Source organism: Quercus suber, unplaced genomic scaffold (assembly GCF_002906115.3).
Source record: "Quercus suber isolate HL8 unplaced genomic scaffold, Cork oak 2.0 scaffold_405, whole genome shotgun sequence".
NCBI classification, from domain to species: Eukaryota; Viridiplantae; Streptophyta; class Magnoliopsida; order Fagales; family Fagaceae; genus Quercus; species Quercus suber.
The window spans coordinates 326635-349469 of NW_027069856.1; the positions used below are offsets into that span (position 1 = coordinate 326635).

General features: G+C 42.5%; 3 protein-coding genes across 3 annotated transcripts; 1 reads left to right on the forward strand and 2 right to left on the reverse strand.

Annotated features, from left to right (window-relative positions):
• Nucleotides 1-7346: 7346 nt before the first annotated feature.
• LOC112006982 (uncharacterized) lies at nucleotides 7347-7946 on the reverse strand. The gene has a single exon (XM_024039301.2). The coding sequence runs from the start codon at nucleotides 7944-7946 to the stop codon at nucleotides 7347-7349; it is 600 nt and encodes a 199-aa protein (XP_023895069.2).
• A 2-nt stretch (nucleotides 7947-7948) lies between these two features.
• On the reverse strand, nucleotides 7949-8917 carry LOC112006990 (uncharacterized). Its single transcript, XM_024039312.1, has one exon. It carries the CDS (start codon nucleotides 8915-8917, stop codon nucleotides 7949-7951), a length of 969 nt encoding a protein of 322 aa, XP_023895080.1.
• A 7950-nt stretch (nucleotides 8918-16867) lies between these two features.
• Nucleotides 16868-18211, forward strand: LOC112007000 (F-box protein At5g49610). Its single transcript, XM_024039322.2, has one exon. It carries the CDS (start codon nucleotides 16868-16870, stop codon nucleotides 18209-18211), a length of 1344 nt encoding a protein of 447 aa, XP_023895090.2.
• The last annotated feature ends 4624 nt before the right edge of the window (nucleotides 18212-22835 follow it).

The following is a 22835-nucleotide window of genomic DNA, read 5'->3' on the forward strand; positions in this document are numbered from 1 at the left end:
GGAAGCGGTGAGGGTGGCGTTGGAACTTGGTTCCCACCTCTACGATAGTTCTCGGCAACGGTGCCTCTCCGAGGCACAGCCGGGTAGGTACAGGGCGGGGCGTCCCGAGAGTCGAATATTTATCACTGCTCGGGAAGGTTTTGCCGAGAAATGATGAAGAGGCAAGGCTTGGGTCTACAGCACGCGTGGCCCGGGGGTGGGCTGCTAGGTAGAAGGAGATTGGCCTTATGGGCCATATACCCAGGCCAGGGTCCAAAGCCCAGTATAGGACATGGTGCGGGGGCCGTACAATAGCCCCCCCTTGATTCGCTCCCCATTCTCGGGGGTGAATCAAGGGTCGCAGGGGGTGGATACTCGTCTGGGGAGTCGAAGGGTCGGTGCTCGGTCGTTGATGGGCGCATTAATGCGTGTCTCAAAAGACGCGATTGGAGTTGACTGACGGCCTATCCGTCATTACTGTCTGACGGTTCGTGAACCGAGGCGTTACGCGTGTGGCAGTTAAAGCGACGGTCCGCGTGTTTTCCTGCCAGTGGATTATTTAATGCTTCTCATTTTACTCCCCACGCTTATAAATAGTCCCTCTAGTCACTGATTCTCACTTTCGCATTCCTCATTTTACAATATCTTACTCTGCCGAGCATCCCTCCTTCGTGGTTCACCCTCTGGCCCAGAACACACTTCCTCCTTAGAGCCCACAGTAAGTTCCTTTCCCTCTTCTTACTTTTTCTGTTTAGCCAGTTCAGTCGATTCTTTGATAATCATAGTATTTCTTTTCTTGATTTTCTTTAGAAAACACTCGCTTTGAAAAATGAGTTACTCGCACCTCCTTTCTTCCGAACATGCTTTGGCTAGATTTAGGGAAGCATATAATGTCCCTAGTGACGTAGATATTGCCTACTGCAATATGGGCGATATCGACATCCAGAGGCGCCGTGGTGAAAACACGGTGTTCTTTCCCTTGATAGCCATTCTAGAGGGTGGGCTCAGGTTCTCGGTTAACCCTCTAATTCTTAGCACCCTTAGATTCTACGGCCTTTGTCCCTCCCAACTCCTTCCCAACTTTTACCGGGTAGTGAGTTGCGTGAGTAGGCTGAACCAGTTGTACGGGTTGCAACTAAATCATTTTGACATTAATCAGATGTATAGTCTGTGCGGCAATATCGAGTCTGACTATTATATAAAGACTAGGGATGTGAGGGTACGACTTATTTCATGCCTACCAGATTCGAATCGTAACTCGGCAAAAGATTTCGTTCGGGTGAGCGGCAATTGGTTTGCCGAGGAGGTCCCCTGTGCGTTTTCGCCGCGCGACGTTGGTCGGTGACTAGCCTTTATTTACTTTGGTCTTGTTGATTTTGGTGCGGCTATGTAATTGTTAACCTTTATTTCCTTCGTGCAGAGAGCAAAAGATTCAGGCCGGACATCAGAGTGGTACATGTTCGGGACCTGAACTTCGTGCTCAGGTCGGAAATCTTCGTGCACACGGACGGACAACTCCGAGCGTCCCACCTCATCCTCGGTGTCAATCCCGTCTACTCAACTTGGCAGGCGTTCAGCCAAGCTTTGCTAGTTGACAGCCCTCTCCTCTCATACATCGACGTCCGGCACGCGAACTTCTTCCCCCCAGGGCTAACCGTAGGCGAGGCACGTGATCTCGGCCCCCGGTTCATTTGTTCAGACGAGCGACAGCCCATCCGTGACGAATCAGCCGAGCGCGTATCTGCCGAGCGTAAGAGACGCGCCCACGAGCAAATCCAACAAGCTCCTGCTCAGCCCGAGAGAACCGTAGAGCCCGAGGCTCCTGTTCGGGAAGTGGAGGGTGCAGCCGCAGAACCAACTGACTCTTCTGAAACAGGATCCGGCCAAGGCTACACCATGGTGGCTAGGAGGAAGATGACGATCGACCGCTTCGTCCCGAGTGCCCGGCCTGCCGTGCAACGACAACCAACCTCCGGCCAAGATGCTTCGCCCCCCGCTGTCCCATCAACCCGAGTTCGAAAAAGGCCGCGCACAACCGATCAAACTCAGACGGGCTCGGGCAACGTGCCCCCGCAACCCTCGGCCGGTATTGTCATCCGGGAACCTGTAGCTCAAACCGGGATAGACCTGGCGTCTACTTCCCGGGCTCCGGCAGCATGGCGACCCTCCTTCCAACTTGGCGGCGAGCCTCTTCCATCGATAGCCGTGCCCGAGTATGGGACAAAGGTTATGGTGGCCGTGTGGCACAGAGTCTGGCGTGCGGCATCCTCTTGCCCGAGGACTTGCACGCTTTCATGGAATCGACGGACGAGTCTTTGGGGAGGCGTTTGCAGTGGCACACCATAGCGGTAACTATTTTACTTCTCTTTACGATTCTCGGCTTCCTATTTGCCTATGCACGTGTACTTTCCCTTTTACCTTACAAAGTGAATATTGTGTGGTCAGGCTGCGCAAATGTCGTACGTTGTGGACGGGAGGATGAAGGAGCTGGCCGAGGAGGTTGAGCGGGAGAAGGCTCTGAAGGATGTCGCCGAGGCCACGGCGAAGGAGAAGTCAAAAATAGCCGAGGAGGCAGAGAATAAAATTGCTACAGTCGTAAAGGCCCAGGCTCTTGCGAAACGAAGTCCGAGGCGCTGGAACTGCAACTGGGCGGCACCGAGCTCAAATTGGCGGAGGCCCAGAGCTTGAATACCATGCTGGAAGGGCAACTGGCTGACTTAAAGGCGGCGTTGGAGGCTTGTGAAAACAAGTGGTATAACGAGGGGTTCGCAGATGTCGAGAATTCGGCGGAACCGGTCATTCGCCAGGCCCATAGGCTCGGATATGAGGAGGGTTAGTTCGCCGCTCTTCAAGCCTTGGGGATTCCCGAGGATTCTCCGTTGAGGGATCGCAACAAGATCCCTTTCCCGAGCATCCCCCAAACTGAGAATCCCGCGCCCCTTGTTATTGATGAAGAAGAGACCTCCAGCATGAGGGAACTGGTGAATGCCATCGACTCTCACGCAGTGCCGACCGACATGGAGGGGACCAGCCACCCCCATGTCGGGGACCGAACCGGGGAGGACATCCAGCCGCCAACTCCTCACGTCGACCAACGCTCTCAAGAGGGCGCATCCTCCGCACATGTGGCGGACATCTAAAGTTGAAAGCCAGCCCTTTTTTATTTTTCCTTCTTTTAAGAATTTCAGTGAGCGGAATTGCCTATGTCACCGGGTTGTGGTGACGGGATAATTTGTTTATGTTGTCTTTTCTTTATTTCGAGTTGCCGGGTTTTGGCAACAAAACGCTAATTTTAAGTTTTATGCTTTAATATGAATGGTTTATCGTGTTGCTCTTTCGTATTTACTGAGTAATGAACTCTTGTTGGTTGCCTCTTTATTGTGATGTGTCCGATCATGGCAAGGTTTCCACCTGCTCGGTGGTAGGATTGAACCGAGGGTCAGGCTTCTGTCCTCGAACCCCTAAGGTTTCCATCCGCTCGGTGATAGGGATCGAACCGAGGGTCGGGCTTCGGTCATTAGAACCAAAAGGCTAAGGTTTCCACCTGCTCGGTAATAGGGATCGAACTGAGGGCCAGGTTTCTGTCCTTAGAACAAAAAGGCTAAGGTTTCCACCTGCTCGGTGATAGGGATCGAACCGAGGGCCAGGTTTCTGTCCTTAGAACAAAAAGGCTAAGGTTTCCACCTGCTCGGTGATAGGGATCGAACCGAGGGCCAGGTTTCTGTCCTTAGAACAAAAAGGCTAAGGTTTCCACCTGCTCGGTGATAGGGATCGAACCGAGGGTCAAGTTTCTGTCCTTAGAACAAAAAGGCTAAGGTTTCCACCTGCTCGGTGATAGGGATCGAACCGAGGGCCAGGTTTCTGTCCTTAGAACAAAAAGGCTAAGGTTTCCACCTGCTCGGTAATAGGGATCGAACCGAGGGTCAGGTTTCTGTCCTTAGAGTGAATAGTCCGGGTTTCCACTGCTCGGTGATTGGGATCGAACCGAGGATCAGGGTCAGAATAATACGGGTCTGCTTAAAAAAACATCGTTAGTATATCTACAAAACATATACAATAGGTTGCGGTTAACTTTATGCCCGGCGTATCGCCCATCAATGATAGTACTTCTTGAGATTATGGACGTTCCACGGTCGGGGCAGCTGTCTCTCGTCTAGGTCTTCCAAGAAGTAAGCCCCGGTGCCGGCCACGGCTGTGACCCTGTAGGGTCCCTCCCATGTCTGCGCCAATTTCCCGGCACTAGTGTCCCGCATGTTGCCCACGGCTCTTCTGAGAACCAAGTCCCCGGCGACAAACTCCCTCGTTCTTACACCTCGGTTGTATCTCTGGGCGAGCTTCTGCTGATATTCCGCGAGCCGTATTGTCACCATTTCGCGGTACTCTTCCACCTTATCCAAATATCCTACCATCATTTCGTCGTTTTGGGCGTGATCGAACCCCGCTACTCGCGCACTGCATAGATTCACCTCGGTAGGGATCACGGCTTCCGCTCCGTACGTGAGAGAGAAAGGGGTCTCCCCGGTGGACCGTCTAGGAGTGGTGCGGTATGCCCACAAGACTTTTGGAAGTTCCTCGGCCCAGTTTCCCTTTGCGCCCTCCAGCCTTTTCTTCAGCCCACTCACAATCACCTTATTCACGGCCTCAGCCTGACCGTTGCCCTGTGGATAAGAAGGAGTTGAGTACCTGTTTTTGATACCGAGACCACCGCAAAAGTCTCGGAACGCCCGGCTGTCAAACTGTAGCCCGTTGTCCGATATGATAGTGTTCGGCACCCCGAACCTGGTGATGATATTTTTCCATACGAATTTCTTTACTTCCACATCTCGTATGTTGGCCAAAGCTTCCGCCTCCGCCCACTTGGTAAAATAGTCGACGGCCACCAAAACGAACTTTCGGCCGACCGTCGCCCGAGGGAACGGGCCGATGATGTCCAGCCCCCATTGTGCAAAAGGCCAAGGACTGCTGATCGGGTTCAGGTGGCCCGCGGGCTGATGGATCAGAGGGGCGTGCTTTTGACACCGCTCACATTTAAGCACATACTCGGCGGCGTCTTTCTGCATCTGAGGCCACCAAAACCCCTGAGTCATTGCTCGGTGCGCCAATGAACGTCCCCCGACATGGCCGCCGCACACCCCAGAGTGGAGCTCCGCCAAGAGCTCGCCCACCTTCTCCGGGCGTAAGCACAAGAGGTACGGCCCTCCGAAGGACCTTCGATACAAAGTCCGGTCTTCCGCCAACCAATACCGAGGAGCCATCCTACGGACCCTGATGCCCTCTTTTTCGTCACTCGGCAGTCGGTCGTCGGCCAGAAAGTCGATTATGGGGTCGATCCAGCACGGGGCAGGGGCTGCGATTGCGGTGGCATTGATCCCTGTAGTTCCCGAGTCGCTCATTACCCTGACGCTCGGCTCCGGGATAAGCTCGACTTTGATTTGCCGTGGTATCTCTTCGGTTACTGACGACGCCAGCGTGGCTAGGGAGTCAGCATGTCTGTTCTGTGTTCGGGCTATGTGGAAAACCTTCACCGTGTTGAAGCGGGCCAAAACTAGCCTTGCTTGTTCTAGGTATGCTTTCATCCGGGGATCTCGGGTTTCAAAACTGCCCTGCACCTGATTAACCACCAGACGCGAATCTGAATATAGCTCAATCTCCGGAGCCCCCAGGCTCGAAGCTGCCCTCAGTCCGGCCAGAAAAGCCTCATATTCTGCCTCGTTGTTGGACGCCCTGAAACCCAATCTAAACGAGTGTTCTAGTCGTATTCCTTCGGGGGTGATCATAACAACTCCTGAACCGGCGCCCGTGGAGCTCGACGCGCCGTCTACGAATACCTTCCACGGTCGAGCCTCCAGTTGGCAAACCATCTCTCCCTTCTCTCTGGGCGAAAACTCAGCAATAAAATTCGCGAGGACCTGGCCCTTCACCGAGCTTCGAGGTCTGTACCGTATGTCGAAGGAACCGAGTCGAGTCCCCCATTTGGCTATACGGCCCGTGAAATCCGACCTCTTCAATAACGACTGTAATGGGTACTCGGTCAGGACGTGTACGGTGTGAGCTTGGAAATAGTGCGGCAATTTCCTGGTGGCGTGTATCAGGGCTAATACGAGTTTCTCCATGGGCAAGTATCTCGTCTCGGCGTCGACAAGAGTTTTGCTGATGTAGTACACGGGTTGCTGGATCCCTTTGTCCCTCAGTAGCACAGCGCTCGCGGCGTGCTCGGATACCGCCAGATACATGAACAAATCCTCACCTGGCTCTGGTGCCGTAAGCATGGGCGCTCGCGCCAAATAAACCTTCAGATCCACAAAGGCCTCTTCGCACTCCTTGCTCCACCGAAATCCAGTCCATTTCTTCAGCAGTTGGTAGAACGGTCGGCAGCGATCTGCGAATTTTGAGATGAACCGGTTAAGGGCTGCCAGCATCCCGGTTAGTATTTGCACTTCCTTCGGGTTGCTCGGTGGCTTCAGTCTTCTCACAGCTTCTATCTGGTCGGGGTTGACCTCAATTCCCCGTGTACTGATCAGGTACCCTAAGAACTTCCCGGCCCCGACACCAAATGCGCACTTCTCCGCATTAAGGCGCAACTTGTGTCGTCGGAGAACCTCGAAAACCGCCTGGAGGTCCCCCATATGCAGGGCTTCCTGTTTGCTCTTAACCACCATGTCGTCGATGTACACCTCGACCGTGCGCCCTATCTTGTCTCGGAACATTCTTGTCATCATTCGTTGGTAGGTGGCCCCGGCGTTCTTCAGTCCGAAGGGCATCCTCGTGTAGTGGTAATTTGCCTCCGGGGAGATGAACGCCGTTTTTTCTTGATCCTCGGGCGCCAGGGCGATTTGGTGATACCCTTGGAAAGCGTCCAGAAAACTCATCCTCGGGTGCCCACACGTGGCGTCCACCAGCTGATCAATCTTGGGCACGGGAAAAGGGTCTTTTGGGCAGGCCCTGTTTAGATCGGTGAAATCGACGCAGACCCTCCACTTGCCGTTCTTCTTCTTCACTACCACGGTGTTCGCCAACCAATCCGGGAAGAAGATCTCCCGAATCACTCCTGCCTGCTTCAATCTCTGAACTTCCGCTTTTACTGCCTCGGAGTGCTCCCAGGCTGATCTCCTCGGCCTCTGCTTTTTAGGGGCGAATGAGGGGTCAACTCCAAGTCTATGCACGATGAATTCGGGGTCCACCCCGGGAACCTCGTATGGACTCCATGCAAATACGTCCACATTCTGTATTAGGAGTAACAACATCTCTACTTTCTCCCGGTCCTCCATGCTCTCCCCTATTTGGAAGTACTTGTCCGTATCCGGCAACACCTTTACCTTAAGCATGCTCTCGGCGCGCGCGACCTCCTCTGGCGGGCTCTGTAATTGCTATAAGGGCGTCCCCGACGACGAACATTTGGGGTTGGCCTGATCCTTCTGGTTTGATTGCTCCTTCCAATTGACCATGGCGATCAAACATCGCCTGGCCGCCTGCTGACTTCCTTGTATCACCGTGACACCACAATCGGTATGAAACTTGACCCTCATGTGCAGAGTGGACGGGACAGCCCCCATTGCATGTATCCATGGCCTCCCAAGAATCGCCGTATAGGGGGAGTATGAGGCCACTACGAAGAAACTTACCATTACCTCCTTGCCCCCCATGTTCACGGGCAGAGAGATCTGCCCCTCGGGAGCCACCATTTTCCCGTCGAACCCAACCAGGGGAGTGTTGTACTTTGACAGATTCTCATCCCTCAACCCAAGCCCCCTGAATAGGTCCGGGTACATAACATCCGCTCCGCTTCCCTGGTCTATCATTATTCTCTTCACGACGAAGCCGCCAACCCTCGCCGTGACTACCAACGCGTCGTCGTGCAGCTGAATGGTTCCTTCCAAATCACTGTCGCCGAAAGCGATTGGCTCTCGGGTTGGTCTGGTCTTCTTCGCGGGAGGCGGCACGCCCGTACTCCCCTCTACCGATATCATTGTTAACACCTCCTCCCCTTTGCCGACGAAATGCCACTCGGGGTGATGTGAATTACATCAATTACCCCAAGAGGGGGCGGAAGGGGGTTCCCTCCGTGTGGGGCGCCATGCCTTGTTCCTCGATCCCCGGCATCCGTCACAAAATCCTTGAGGTGTCCTGCCTTAGCCAACTGCCCGAGGTGGTCCCTTAACACTCGGCACTGCTCGGTAGTATGCCCTCGGTCTTTGTGGTAGGTGCAGTATAGGTTCTGATTCCTCCTAGAGGGGTCGCCAGCCATCCGGTTAGGCCACCTGAAGTACGGCTCGTGCTTGATCTTATCCACAATTTTATGCACGGGCTCCTTGAACGTCACGTTCACCTCCCCTACTGGCGCTACTGGCTCTTGAATCCTCAAATTTCCCCGTGCCCTCTGTTGAACACCGCTCTGCCGAGGACGATCCGTCACCTGCGCCTTGCCTTTGCTTTGTATTCTATCATCTTCCAACCGCTTGTACTCCTCAATGCGCCTTATCAGCTGCCTCATATCCTCAGGAGGTTTCTTAGTTAATGATTCCCTCAACCCCGACTCGTTAGGCAATCCCATTCTGAAAGTGCTCGTTGCAATCTTCTCGTTCCCTCCGCCAATCTCGTTGTAGAGCTCCCAGTATCGGCTAGCATAATCACGGAGGGTTTCCCCTGCCCTCATCTTCATAGACAGCAGCGCGTCCACCGGTTGCTGTTCCCGGCTGCACGTCACGAAACGGGAACCGAACTCCTGTATTAGCTCAGCGAAACTGTGAATGGAGCCCTTGCGCAACCCGTTGAACCACCTTAAGGCCGTGGGACCAAGGCTGGAGGGAAAAACCTTGCACATCAGAGCGTCATTGTGGGTATGCAGAGACATCATCTGGATATAGTGGCTGACATGCTCCACGGGGTCCGTCTTCCCACCATAAGAATTGAACGGCGGGCGCGTAAATCTGTCTGGCATCGGTGCTCGCTCAATGTCTACTGAGAATGGGGACCGAGCCGCCCTGCGCAACGCACGGCTCATTGCATCCATGGCCGCATTCCTCGGCCGTCCCTTTGGAGAACCTGAGCCCCGATTCCCTTATTCCCACGACCGAGAGTGATTTCGCTGTCGGCGAGATTCCGCTGACATGGAGCGGTTTCGACGGCGACGGGACTTCCTCGAGTGCGAGCGCTCCCTGTGGAGGCGGGATCCTGATTGATTCGACCCCACCCCGCGTCTCTCCTCCTCGGCGTCAGGCCTTCTCTCTCGGTTGTCTTGACTGGCTCGGCGGCGCTCATTTCGTGCTTCCAACTCCAGGTCTCGTACTAACCTCCGCAGCCGCTCAAGCTCTTCATCCCTGGCGTCGGGCTGCCTGTGCCGGGAAGCATGGGATGCCGTTCTCTCCGTTTGATACGACCCTTCTCCAAGACTGGATCGCTCTTCCAATTGCTCGTAAACCGGATCCTCGCGTCTCTTCTGCCTCTGTTCCCGCCAGGTTGAGCCCCGGGAAGACCCTGCCGAGCCGCTCTCGGCGTTACTTCCAGACATCTTCCTGTGAACGAGTCTCGGCGGAACCACTGCTTAATAGGATTTCCCCACAGACGGCGCCAATTGTGCGCCTTAAAACTGAAACCCGCTGGGCTGGGCCTCACTTGGACTCACAACCTACTTGTATTGTGGGTTTGGATTTCCTACACTGGGTCGTTCCTAACGCTAAGACTTAATGTGATCGCTTTCCTCTCCTTGGGGGTCCGGGCCACCTTCTTACTCTTCTTTCTCGCTGTTTACACTCTTCTTTCAGCCCCCCTTTTTCCCAAAACTTCTTGTATTTATAGTCCATAGTTCAGTGGAGAGGTCATAATTACTTGCCAATGAGTGCTACCGGCGGTCCAGTATTATCGATCGTAAGTGGGTGGTCAGGTGGGAGTGGGAAGCGGTGAGGGTGGCGTTGGAACTTGGTTCCCACCTCTACGATAGTTCTCGGCAGTGGTGCCTCTCCGAGGCACAGCCGGGTAGGTACAGGGCGGGGCGTCCCGAGAGTCGAATATTTATCACTGCTCGGGAAGGTTTTGCCGAGAAACGATGAAGAGGCAAGGCTTGGGCCTGCAGCACACGTGGCCCAGGGGTGGGCTGCCAGGTAGAAGGAGATTGGCCTTATGGGCCATATACCCAGGCCAGGGTCCAAAGCCCAATATAGGACATGGTGCGGGGGCCATACATGTACAATATTTTTACAACACTTTCACAATAAATCTTAAGTGACAGGCTGTTATAGGTTGTTATTGGTGAGTAAAAAAATAATTTCAGTTATAAGTTCAAATTAAAACTAATAACAACTTACCACATATAATTTGTTGTAAAATTTTATAGATGTAGTACATCTTTACAAAATAAATACTTGTGAATAACTTTTTATATGCCCAAATTCATTACAATTACGTGCGCGTGTTTTTTATTTTATTTTATTTTTTTTGCTTTTTTTTTTTTTGGTTAGAATCTTGTTTTTTGTTTTTATTTTTAGAAGAATTTTGTTTTTTGTTAAAATGATTGTGCATGTTCTTGTACAATCATTAAACTCTAGCCCATTATAACTTATTTGTCACTCATATTATTTGTATTGCATTTATATGTCTTTCTATATAAAAGTTTTACGTTTATATTTCTTTATATATAAAACAGTTTTGTGTATAGTTTTCATCATTAAATACAATAGAATGGCTTTCTTAATTCTAACATGGTATCAAAGATTCTAACCGTGCATATTTTGACTTATTTTCTCACAAGAGTCGTGCTAAAAATACTACAAATTTTATTATAAAATACTTATAAATTGATATATCATTAATTAAAAACAAAAACAAATATTCATTTATTGAATAACAATCATTTATCTCACTAAGAGTGTCCATTTTAAACTTCAAAGGATTGGCTTAATGATTCTTAAAGACTCGTGATATTCATGAGATTCTTGATTCGAAACTTCTTGCCATCACATTGGGGCCACCCCCAAGGGATTTCTCTGTGTAATAACTCGGTGTATGTGGGATAGGGAGACTACACATACCCGAGAAAATAGTTAGATACTCAAAGAGGTTTGAATATTCTTCTTTATTAATTTTTTTTTTTTAAATGTCTTCACTTTATACTCTACTAACTACAACATGTCATGTGTTTGATTTTTTACTAGTATACTTACATTATAATTTAAAAAAATATATGACATCTAATAAGTTGTAGTTAGTGAAGCACAAAGTGGACTACCCACGTTGGAATAGAAGCTTTTTAGTTTTTATTTTCATTTTATATTATTATTAAAATGAAAATAATTCAATCTTAAATAATTCAAAAAATAATTCAATCTTAAATATCTCTATTGGAAATGCAAAATATATAAAACTCTTGTCATAAAAGCCAAAATAAAAACTTGTATTTAATCAAATATTTAATGCTATACCACAAATGTGTTCAAGTTAGCTCAATTGATAATGGTTGAATAAACAACTGCATATCATTGGTGCGATAGTCACTTCATAAGTACAAGTGCTTATGGGGTATGAGGGGTAAAGACTAAGGTTTAAGTCTTCAAGAGGAAGCTTCACACACATATTTACTTAGATTAGAATAGAATCTAATTTCTATATTGTATTAAAAAAAAAGTAAAATAAGAGATTTAAGTTCAATCTTTACCTATACCAAAAACTAATTGGTGTTTTGGTCTAATGATAAAGAGCAATAATTAGAATCTGATCAATATAAGTTTAAAGTTTAAACTAAAAGAAATAAAAATACCATAATTACCATAATTAGTAGAATACTATAATATAGAGTAAAGTATAAAAAGCAAGATAAATGATTTGTATTATAGTAACTAGGGGTTGCGACTCACAAAACCAAATTGGACACGCTCACCGAATTGCCGTGCGTGCTAAGTTTCTAAACTTCAAACTCGCATCAACATTCACGGGTCACTCGTCACTCACTCACTCCCCTTAAGGACAAAGGAGCTCTTCTTAACTCTTACGAAGCTCGCACTCCTTCACAGGGCTCACAGTAAAAAAGCAATGTGGAAAAGTGGAAACTAGTAGACGAGCTTAGCTTTGGTCGTATTCATATACTATGGGCATCACAGTCACAGAGAGCGTGCGCGTGTCGTGTAAGTTGTTCCATATTATTGGCAGGACTTTCTGCAAAAGGTCCTGGAATTTTGTGGATATCTTTATGCAAAGGCCCCTACAATTTTTTTTTCCCCAAAGATATCATTTTTTATTTGTCGTCTTTCTAGTTTTGTTTATGTACTTAAAACTTAAAAGAATGGTCCCAGTTTGTTTTCAGCTAGTTTAATAATTTTCTTTTTAGGTTTATCTTACCGAAAGAATGTTAAAATGTTGAAAGCAATTCTAAAGATACCATTCTTTTCTTCAATTTTTTCCCTAAACTTGTCGAAGTTTTATCTCCTCATTTGATAACAAGCTAGTTTCACTGCAAAAAACCAAGGCTACAGCCGCGTTTTAAGCTAGTTAATTTTATTTATTTTTTTATTTTATTTACAGCTGTTTGTGTGTCTTACATTATTTTGTATCCTAGTTTCAATTTTTTTTTTTTTTTTTGTTGAGAGTGGCTATATAATAGAGGGAGAGGGTTTGAAACGAGGCATGGAATGTATGGGAAACTGATCAATAAATAATAAAAAGAGTGATAATCCTTTGCTGTGAACCCCTTGTCAACTCTAGTTCTTCGACCCATACTCTACAAATTAATTGTCTTTGGGTTTACGTAAAGAAATTAGACCCTACAGAAATAAAAATACCATAATTACCATAATTAGTAGAATACTATAATATAGAGTAAAGTATAAAAAGCAAGATAAATGATTTGTATTATAGTAACTAGGGGTTGCGACTCACAAAACCAAATTGGACACGCTCACCGAATTGCCGTGCGTGCTAAGTTTCTAAACTTCAAACTCGCATCAACATTCACGGGTCACTCGTCACTCACTCACTCCCCTTAAGGACAAAGGAGCTCTTCTTAACTCTTACGAAGCTCGCACTCCTTCACAGGGCTCACAGTAAAAAAGCAATGTGGAAAAGTGGAAACTAGTAGACGAGCTTAGCTTTGGTCGTATTCATATACTATGGGCATCACAGTCACAGAGAGCGTGCGCGTGTCGTGTAAGTTGTTCCATATTATTGGCAGGACTTTCTGCAAAAGGTCCTGGAATTTTGTGGATATCTTTATGCAAAGGCCCCTAGAATTTTTTTTCCCCAAAGATATCATTTTTTATTTGTCGTCTTTCTAGTTTTGTTTATGTACTTAAAACTTAAAAGAATGGTCCCAGTTTGTTTTCAGCTAGTTTAATAATTTTCTTTTTAGGTTTATCTTACCGAAAGAATGTTAAAATGTTGAAAGCAATTCTAAAGATACCATTCTTTTCTTCAATTTTTTCCCTAAACTTGTCGAAGTTTTATCTCCTCATTTGATAACAAGCTAGTTTCACTGCAAAAAACCAAGGCTACAGCCGCGTTTTAAGCTAGTTAATTTTATTTATTTATTTATTTTATTTACAGCTGTTTGTGTGTCTTACATTATTTTGTATCCTAGTTTCAAATTTTTTTTTTTTTGGTGTGAAAATAAATTAGTTTTTAGCTTTTTGTCTCACTATCATATTATACAAATAAGTTACAAAAAATAAGCAAATTCTCAATCGAACTATTGTGAATCAATCACAAAACACCACCTTAGTAATAATGAAATTTTTTTGGATAAACTACGTATTTGGTCATATCATTTACACTATATTTGGTCCATAACTTTTTATCTGTATCAATTTGGTTCTTAACCTTTTAGTATCGTGTCAATTTAGCTCATACTATTATCTCATAAATGGAAATTAATGGCATGAAATATGACCAAAATAAAAAATTAGTTTATTTTTATGTGACAATAAACTAATTTTTTATTTTAGCCATTTATAACATCAGCAATTTTATTCTAAGAGATAACGATGTGGATTAAATTGACAAGACACTAAAATGTTAGAGAATAAATTAACATAATTGTGTAAAGGATATGGACAAAATATATAGTTTATCCAAAACTATTTTAAAATTCTCACTAGACTTTTTTTTTTTTTCCTATTGTAGCTGTTGTGTAATTTTTTATTCTAAAAAAGGAATCTCATTTATTTATAAATATAAATAGATAAATAAGTATACAAGCTGGAGATGTTATCTTATGAGATGGGCGCATGCATCTATTGTCTCACTAACATGTGGATCCCACCAAAGATTTTTTTTTCATACAAGCTGAGGGGAAAGGAAAGAGCCAAAGATAGTGGTGATATGAGTAATTGACAGTTTAATAAAAAACAAGACGCACGTTGAGACATATCATGAAGCACACAAAAGACTTTCGATCAATTCTGAGGAAGCTATATCTAGTTGAGTTGAGAGAATGATACCTTTGCTGTCCTTTTCATGCCGAGTGGAAACTGAAAAAGTGAAAATACCTTCTTACATGGACGTGGGACTCTGAGACTTCTTGTTGGGTATCGCTCTACTTTGACCATTTTAACTTAAATCTTCTTCCTTTCTTTTCTTTTTTTGCTAGATATGTTAACTTCAATTTTCAGTTATATATAATTGGGATTCGCTCATAGAAAGAAATTGTTTAGGTAAAATTTCACTTTAACTTTATTTGTAATTCATTTAAACCTTATAATATCTTCAATTTTAAAAAGGTAACAAATTAAATCTTAAAATAAAAATTAGTGAAACACCATTTAATAAACTTCGACTATTGAGAGAGAGAGGCTAACGCCAACATGCAAGCTCCATCGCTGACACTATTATTATTAAAATATTTTTTGTATTCACATATATTTTTAATTAATCTATGCATCATAGGGGCATATGCTTATACCAAGTGACTCAAATTATATATGTATGAATGTATTTTATGTCATAAAATTAACGTGTTAATGTGATAACTCGTTAACTATTAAGATAGTTAATTTACTTAAGTTAAAACTCTATTAAAGGTAAATTGAGAAATTTAAAATTATCTATCAAATCCTACTCCTATTAACAACTCCATATGCACCCTCAAATTCTACTTTTGCTATAGCTCCACCCATGGTTATATGATAGTGAAAATCAAGAATTACCTTGAAAAAATGAAAATCAAGAAAAATAAGTAGTATTATCTAAGGACTAATTAAGTGTAATTAAGAAGAAGAAGAGATTTGTTTTATCTATTATTTAAAGCAAAAGAGAAAATGGGCTGGTGGACCCACGGGTCCATAAATCAATTCATTGGAAGAAATCAGAATTGGGCCTTTATTGTGTTCAGCTCGGCCCAATTGGAATTTTTATAATAAAGTCGGTTCCCTCTCTTCTTCTTCTGTTTTGTATATAAAGGTGTATTCTACAACATCTCCTTCGTGTGTTAAGACAGAGTAGGTATCAAAGAAAAACCGTGCACTTTGCTACTTCACCATAGGTATGTTATTTCTCTCTCTCTTAAAGTACTTTTGGGTAATTTTCTCACTTTTTTTTTTATGGTTTGTTTGGGGTGAATGAATGAAATAGTATATTGCCCGATAATCAATATTAAATTTTGTTCAAGAAAAGAAAAGTGCATAGCTAAAAAATGATATATGTGTATATATATATATATATATATCACACACACAAACACACATATATTAATTAGTTATATAGTCCATAGGTCTTTTGAAAAAAGGAGAAGTATAGTCAATATGGGAATAGTTTAGATGTTTCCTAGTTGATTTTGGAATCTAGATTGATTAGTAGACTACTATGGAGTGAGGAGGTGCATTGATCATATTAAGAGTGGCAGTCTCACTTCGATAAGGAAATAAACAACCTCTATACATAAGTGGTGGGTTAGCTTTGGTGCGTGTGAGAGTTAGAAGAATAAGTTTTGTTTACTGCAAGAGTTTATTAGTGTGAGATCAGCTGTGGGTGTTAGCTTATGTTTATAAATTTGTGACAATTTGTGAGTATAAATGTAATCCTAATTATTGTTTGTTGATTTTGCTCGTGGATATATGCATAAAGTTTGCTGAACCTTTGTCTGACCTGATCCCCTTCCACCAATATAGGCAAGATTCAATCATGAGTTTTTCATTTGACAACAATATACACCAGTTCAACCAAGTGAACCAACTGCCCCACAATAGTCTTGGTCTCGGTGCCATGAAAAAAAAGCTGGATTGGGATCTTAAGAAGTGGGAAGGTAATAGTTTTTAAATGACTATTGCTCAGTTAGCTTTGGTATATTAGGACCATCTACCATTTTTGGCTTGATTGGAATGCTCTAATGGGAGAGCCGAATCTGAGGAAGATTTGATGCAAGCTATAGCTGCTGACATTAGATATAGGTTGCTTTGGTGTAAGATGTTAAGCATTCTGTTTTTTATTCTTGTTAGTTGTGAAGCTATTGGGCATGGTGGTGTGCTGTTTTGGGGCTACGGTGTCTGTACTGGTTGTAAATGTAAATACTTACATTGTCTAATCGAAAGTTTTTTCATTCATCAAAAAGAAAATAAGAGAGAGGAAGAAAAAAGGATCACAACCTCAAAGTCACTGATTGCATCACCCTTGCAAGAATTACCAATTCCCTATTTAAATATGCTTAAAGACCACTTATAAGGTTTAATTGCTTGTCCACACTTTGTTGAGAGTAAATTGTTGTAAGCCAGTCTATCTTGTTGTTGCACTGTGAACCAGATGGATCTGCTTAGTGCTTAGCAGACTAGTAGAGCAATTGGAGTTGTCTTCTCTTTTGCCTGTAAACATGCATACATTGTGCATTCAGTTTATATTTCTAATATAAGATTGCTTTTAGAAATTTCCCCTATGTACATATCTGATTTCAGTATTCAATTTTTCAGGAGAAACAAAAATGAGGTACGAGTTGAAAGGTAAAAAGAATATCCTGCAATACTGCAATGAAGAAGAAGAAGAAGTAGAAGAAGAAGAAGAAGAAGAAAATCCTTTTGCAATTCTTTATGAAAATGCCATCTTTGACTCTGAAGAAATTTTTACACACTACAAGATGAAAGAGAAGAACCTCCTGGAATACCACAAGCAAAAACAAAATCCCCTCCCGAATTTTCCTGAACTTGTCATCTATAACATTATAATGAAGATTCCAGCTGAGTATCTTCAAAAGTATAGGTGTGTATGCAAATTATGGCATGAAATAATCTCTAGCAAAAAGTTCATTGCCCAGAATTTCATTCACAGTATTACTGAATTGCTGATAGTAGTCAAGACATACCCGCATCTAAAAGCAATATCGTTGAGAATGGATGAAAAAGAGCTTGACTTCAAGTTAGAGAAACTTGATTTTGCTGGAATGAGAATGGGATGTATTAGGTCTAGTTGCAATGGGTTGGTTCTAATTCATGATCCAAAAATTGAAGGGAAGCTAAATGTCATCAATTTTCTTACCAGGTGCATGGTTAAACTCCCTCGATGCCCTTCCGGTTGCCCACATAAAAAATGTGGAGTAGCACTGGGATTTAGCCCTTCTACCAAAGAGTACAAAGTGGTGCACATGTATGCCGATGGTTTTGGATATGAGATTTTCACCTTAGGTTGTTCCGATAACAAATGGAAATGCATTCCTGGTCCATTCAAAGTGCCATTTGAGCGGCCATTTAACCTTGATAAATTTCGTTGGAGTGACCCTGTGACAATACATGGGCAGGTTTTGCATTGGTATGTTAGTTCGAAGGAATATGTTATTTCTATGGATGTGAATGATGAAACACCAAAGAAAACGTATCTTCCAACTCTTGGAGAGGAAATTGACAGGAAAAGATATTCTTTGTTGGAGATGGGTGGATATCTTTCCGTCGTGTACAATGTCTCTAATATACAAATTGATGTTTGGATTTTGAAAGATTTTGCTGCACAGGTTTGGTTCAAGAAACATAGTATTCTTGCAAAGTCAGTAAATTTTACAACTTTAAAGATTCCTTCATTACCCAACAAATGCAAACATTCTTTGCCAGATTTTCGCAAACTTGTTGCCCTGTCTAGTTTAAGGAATGGTGAAGTAATCATGTTTAAGCATAAGACTAACACGAATTTTGGTTTCATCTATCTATATGACATTAAGCACATGGAGTTGAAAAGGTTCGCATTGAAGATCAGGGGTCAATCAAAGGTCGTGCCTCACAGAAGCAGCCTCATTTGTTGGAAAACTAAGAGTGAGTTGTTGCCTAGAGAATACATCTAGGTATATACTACATTAGATTGCTACATTGTTTGATGTTAATGGAATAGCTTAAAGTCTGATGTTTGAGAGTCTTCAAATTTTGGGGAAACTATTTTTCACAAAAACAAGTACATCTGTAATGAGGTTCTTCTTAGTGGTTGCAAGGGGCATACTAAATCTATGGGGATTGCCTCAAGAACCATATGGTTGTATCAACTTATGTTTTTGTATTTAATTATCTATGTTAATTAATGAATATTACATATTGGAAAGGTTGATTGGGTTCATTATGATCTACTTATTTGAAAGCAATGTTGGTTGACAATAAATGAAAAAGAGCTTTATTCAGATGCAATGTTTCTGGCTTTACTATAATAACCCAGAGAAGAAAGGGGTGCTGTACCATGGATTTTTTTTCCTAGGTGCACGGTAACTCTTTCTGAATTCTCTTCTTGGTGATCACTTTTTCCAAAGAGCACAAAGTTTTTTTTGTTACATCAAAAGGAGAACTACGAAGTTAAAGAGTTCTGAAGAGGTTACAAGACCAAATTTTACGCCCAGAGGCCTAAGCATTGAGCTTTATATAATATCATGAGTTCATGACAAAAGGGTAGAAAGTTGTGCTATTTTGATTGTTTTTACCATGAGATTTTCACCTTAGGTTGTTATGAAAATAATGCATTCCTGTGCCATTCTAGGAGTTAGATGTCTAGCCCTTGGACCTAGAAAACTATGTGACAGACTCAAGTCAGTATCTGGGCAGGTTTTGCATTGGAAAATTAGTTTAGACCTATTAAAATTATGATTAAATTATTAAATGTCATTTTCTAGCAGCTTATGCTTTTGGGAGAATTAGTAATTTAACATGGTATTAAAGCAAAAGATATTAATCCCACACATTTCTCTGTCTTCTACTCGTTTAGATAGTTGAGTCCAATGTATGAGTCTTAGACTTTTGGGGAGCCTATTTTTTTTTCAAAAACAAGTACATCTGTAATGAGGTTCTTCTCAGCGGTTGCAAAGGGCATAGTCTATGGGGATTGCCTTAAGCACCCCATGGTTGTATCCGTCTATGTTTTTGTATCTAATAATCTATGTTAGACAATGAATTTTACATTTTGGAAAGGTTAATAGGGTTCATTTATGATCTACTTATTTGAGAGCCATGTTGGCTGACAATGGATGAAAAAGAGCTTTACTTAGATGCAATGTTTCTGGCTTTACTAAATGACCTAGGGAAGAAAGAGGTGCTGCCTGTCATTTATTTTTTTGCCAGCTGCATGATAACTCTCTCTGAATGTTCTTCTTGGTGATCTGTTGAGTCCAGCCCATGATAGGAGCAGTTTAGAGAATTTTTTTTATTGGTTTTAGAATTCCACGTCACGTACAAAAATAATTAGGAAGTGCCCTAATTATATTAAATTTGGGAGTCCTACATTGAAAAGAGAAGAACTTAAAGAAGTAAGGAGGGGTGTCGCTTCTTATAAAAAGAGTGGTGGTATAGTTTTTGCGTTTGTGTGCGCACGCGTGAGAGTTAGGAGTAAAGTTTTGTGAAAGAGGTAGAGACAAGCTTTGCCTAGTGAGATTATTAATGACACAAAAGGTAAATCTTGAAATTTAAAATTATGTTCAAATTCTATTCCCTCTAACAATTACACAAACATACTTAGATTAAAAAGAGAAAAAGAAAAAGAAAAAGAAAAAAACACCTTATCAAAGCAATATATTTAATAAAAAAAGTTATAAAAAAAAAAAAACTAAAAGTACACAAAAAATTACAAATTCATAAAATTATTATGCACATTTTATATATAAACAATGACTATTTATGTTTACACTTATAGCTTAAAAAAATATTTATTATATTTTTATTAATATAGAAGAGTATATAAACATGCACGAAATGCTAGTTATTCATTATTAAGCTCTTTTGTCGGTTCATTATCTATATTTATAGCTAAAAGCTAAAACACAACATTTATTGTTGATATGCTATTGTTGAGCACATTAACGATGTCAAGGGTTCTTTTTACGTTTCTTGTATCTTAGACATGCGTCTTGATGTTATTGGACAACGCTTAGTCTAGGTTTTTTCTAAGAAAGAGGTTAGGTTTGGCGCTCCGCAGAATGGGCTCCAAAGTACCATTCTGCCGCTACCAATTTATGCGCAAATGTTGAGTCCAAGTCTAAGGGAAAACGCTGCAAAGTGGGCTTATCCTCTATTTCTACTACAAAATGAACTTTTCTCCAGTTTTTGCTGCAGGATTGACTTTTCTGTTTCTACCGTTGCCAGTTTCTGCCGCATGATCAACGTTTTTGCCATAGAATGAACTTTTCTCCAGTTTCTGCCACAAGTTTGACTTTTTTGCTATGCAGCAAAACTTTCTGCTGTGCAGTAAAGTTGTTTGCCATATAGTAAAACTGTCTGCTATGTAGTAAGTAAAACTTTCTGTAATGTGAATGACTACTCTTCATTTTTCTTACTACAAAAATATTTTTCTACTTCCTGCATATTAACAAATCTAAAACTCAAAGAAAATACCGATCAAACAAATGTTATTTTAAATGGGTTAGCATATTCTCAAATATATATACATACATATATGAGTATATATATTTATACGTATTCACATATACATATAAAAAATATGGCAGAACATAAGCTACAATGTATATGTATATATACTTATGGCAGGATAATAATTAGTTTATGTCAAAAGTAAAACACGTAATAACAAATAAATAAGAAAGCTTTGGCAGTAAAGGTTTAGCTAGTATAATAGCTAACACAGTAAATATAATAAAAGGTGCTACAGTAGAATAACTAGTACAGAAAGTAAAGATACCATCGCAGGACAATTGATACAGCAAACGTGATAAAAACGTGCTATAGTAAAATGACTAAATACAGCAGATATAATTTATAATGAGAAAAATCAAATATATTTGCAATCAAAATTAAGTATTGAATCTTCCCATAGAATAAGTAAATCAAGAAGAAACCCAAACCCCAACTTAAACAACCCTGTCATAGGCTTTTACCATCAAAATTGTGCATTTTGGAAAATAAGCCTAAATGACTACTAGCTATTACTTTTGGAGACTTCAAATAGTGGGTCTGCTAAGAGGGAGGGAAAAGATGATCTATTGATGCATGCCCTTATTCCTGCCACGTTTTCTCTCGTCTTTTTACCACTTTCTTTCTTTCTTTCTCTTCGTTCTTTTTACTCTTAGTTTCTTACTACTCTCTTGCCGTAGGTTGTTCCCCCTTTTGGTCTTTCATTTTCCTGAGTCCCTTTCTCTAGGTACTTACTACTCTCTTACCATGGGCTCCCCCTATTAGGTGCTTCCCCCCATCCGGGTCCCCCTTTTATCCATGACTACCTCTTCCTTTTATAGTGAGCCAATTCAATGGGATTTCTCCCTTTTACCCCTAGGGCTTCACTAACTGTTTTTGATTTGTTGTGTGCATCCCTTCAGGACTACCCACCAACACATTGGTTGCCTCGACCACTGCCATTGCTCAGTACATGTTTGCTGCACAACAAAATTTCCTTTTGTTTGTTCTTGCTGTATACCTCTACCTCTAGGTTCAAAGATAAGGATTGGGCTATCTCACTACCTAACTCTATGGCATGCATTAGATGGTCCCAACCATCTATTACTTCTTTTGGATAAGATACCATTTCAGCAAGGTATATTCCCAAAAGAAGTCATACCAGAATGACTAAATACAGCAGATATAAGTTATAATGAGAAAAATCAAATATATTTGCAATCAAAATTAAGTATTGAATCTTCCCATAGAATAAGTAAATCAAGAAGAAACCCAAACCCCAACTTGAACAACCTTGTCATAGGCTTTTGCTATTAAAATTGTGCATTTTGGAACATAAGCTTAAATGATTACTAGCTATTACTTTTGGAGACTTCAAAGAGTGGGTTTGCTAAGAGGGAGGGAAAAGATAATCTATTGATGCATGCCCCTATTCCTGCCACACTTTCTCTCTTCTTTTTACCACTTTCTTTCTTTCTTTCTCTTCGTTCTTTTTACTCTTAGTTTCTTACTACTCTCTTGCCGTAGGTTATTCCCCCTTTTGGTCTTTCATTTTCCTGAGTCCCTTTCTCTAGGTACTTACTACTCTCTTACCATGGGCTTCCCCCATTAGGTGCTTCCACCCCCCCCCCCCCCAATTCCCCCCCATCTAGGTCCCCCTTTTATCCATGGCTACCTCTTCCTTTTATAGTGAGCTAATTCAATGGGATTTCTCCCTTTTACCCCTAGGGCTTCACCAACTGTTTTTGGTTTGTTGCGGGCATCCCTTCAGGACTACTTACCAACACATTGGTTGCCCCGACCACTGCCATTGCTCAGTACATGTTTGCTGCACGACAAAATTTCCTTTTGTTTGTTCTTGCTGTATACCTCTACCTCTAGGTTCAAAGATAAGGATTGGGCTATCTCACTACCTAGCTCCATGGCATGCATCAGATGGTCCCAACCATCTATTACTTCTTTTGGATAAGATACCATTCCAGCAAGGTATATTCCCAAAAGAAGTCATACCATCTCTAGGTACTATCTATGGATCTCACTATACTATTTTAGTTAACTTTTATCTTTTTCTATAGTACGTTTAGTAAA

Coding starts and splice junctions, on each gene's coding strand:
- LOC112006982 (XM_024039301.2), bottom strand. CDS start 7,946: ATGATATCGGTAGAGGGGAGTACGGGCGTGCCGCCTCCCGCGAAGAAG.
- LOC112006990 (XM_024039312.1), bottom strand. CDS start 8,917: ATGCCAGACAGATTTACGCGCCCGCCGTTCAATTCTTATGGTGGGAAG.
- LOC112007000 (XM_024039322.2), top strand. CDS start 16,868: ATGAGGTACGAGTTGAAAGGTAAAAAGAATATCCTGCAATACTGCAAT.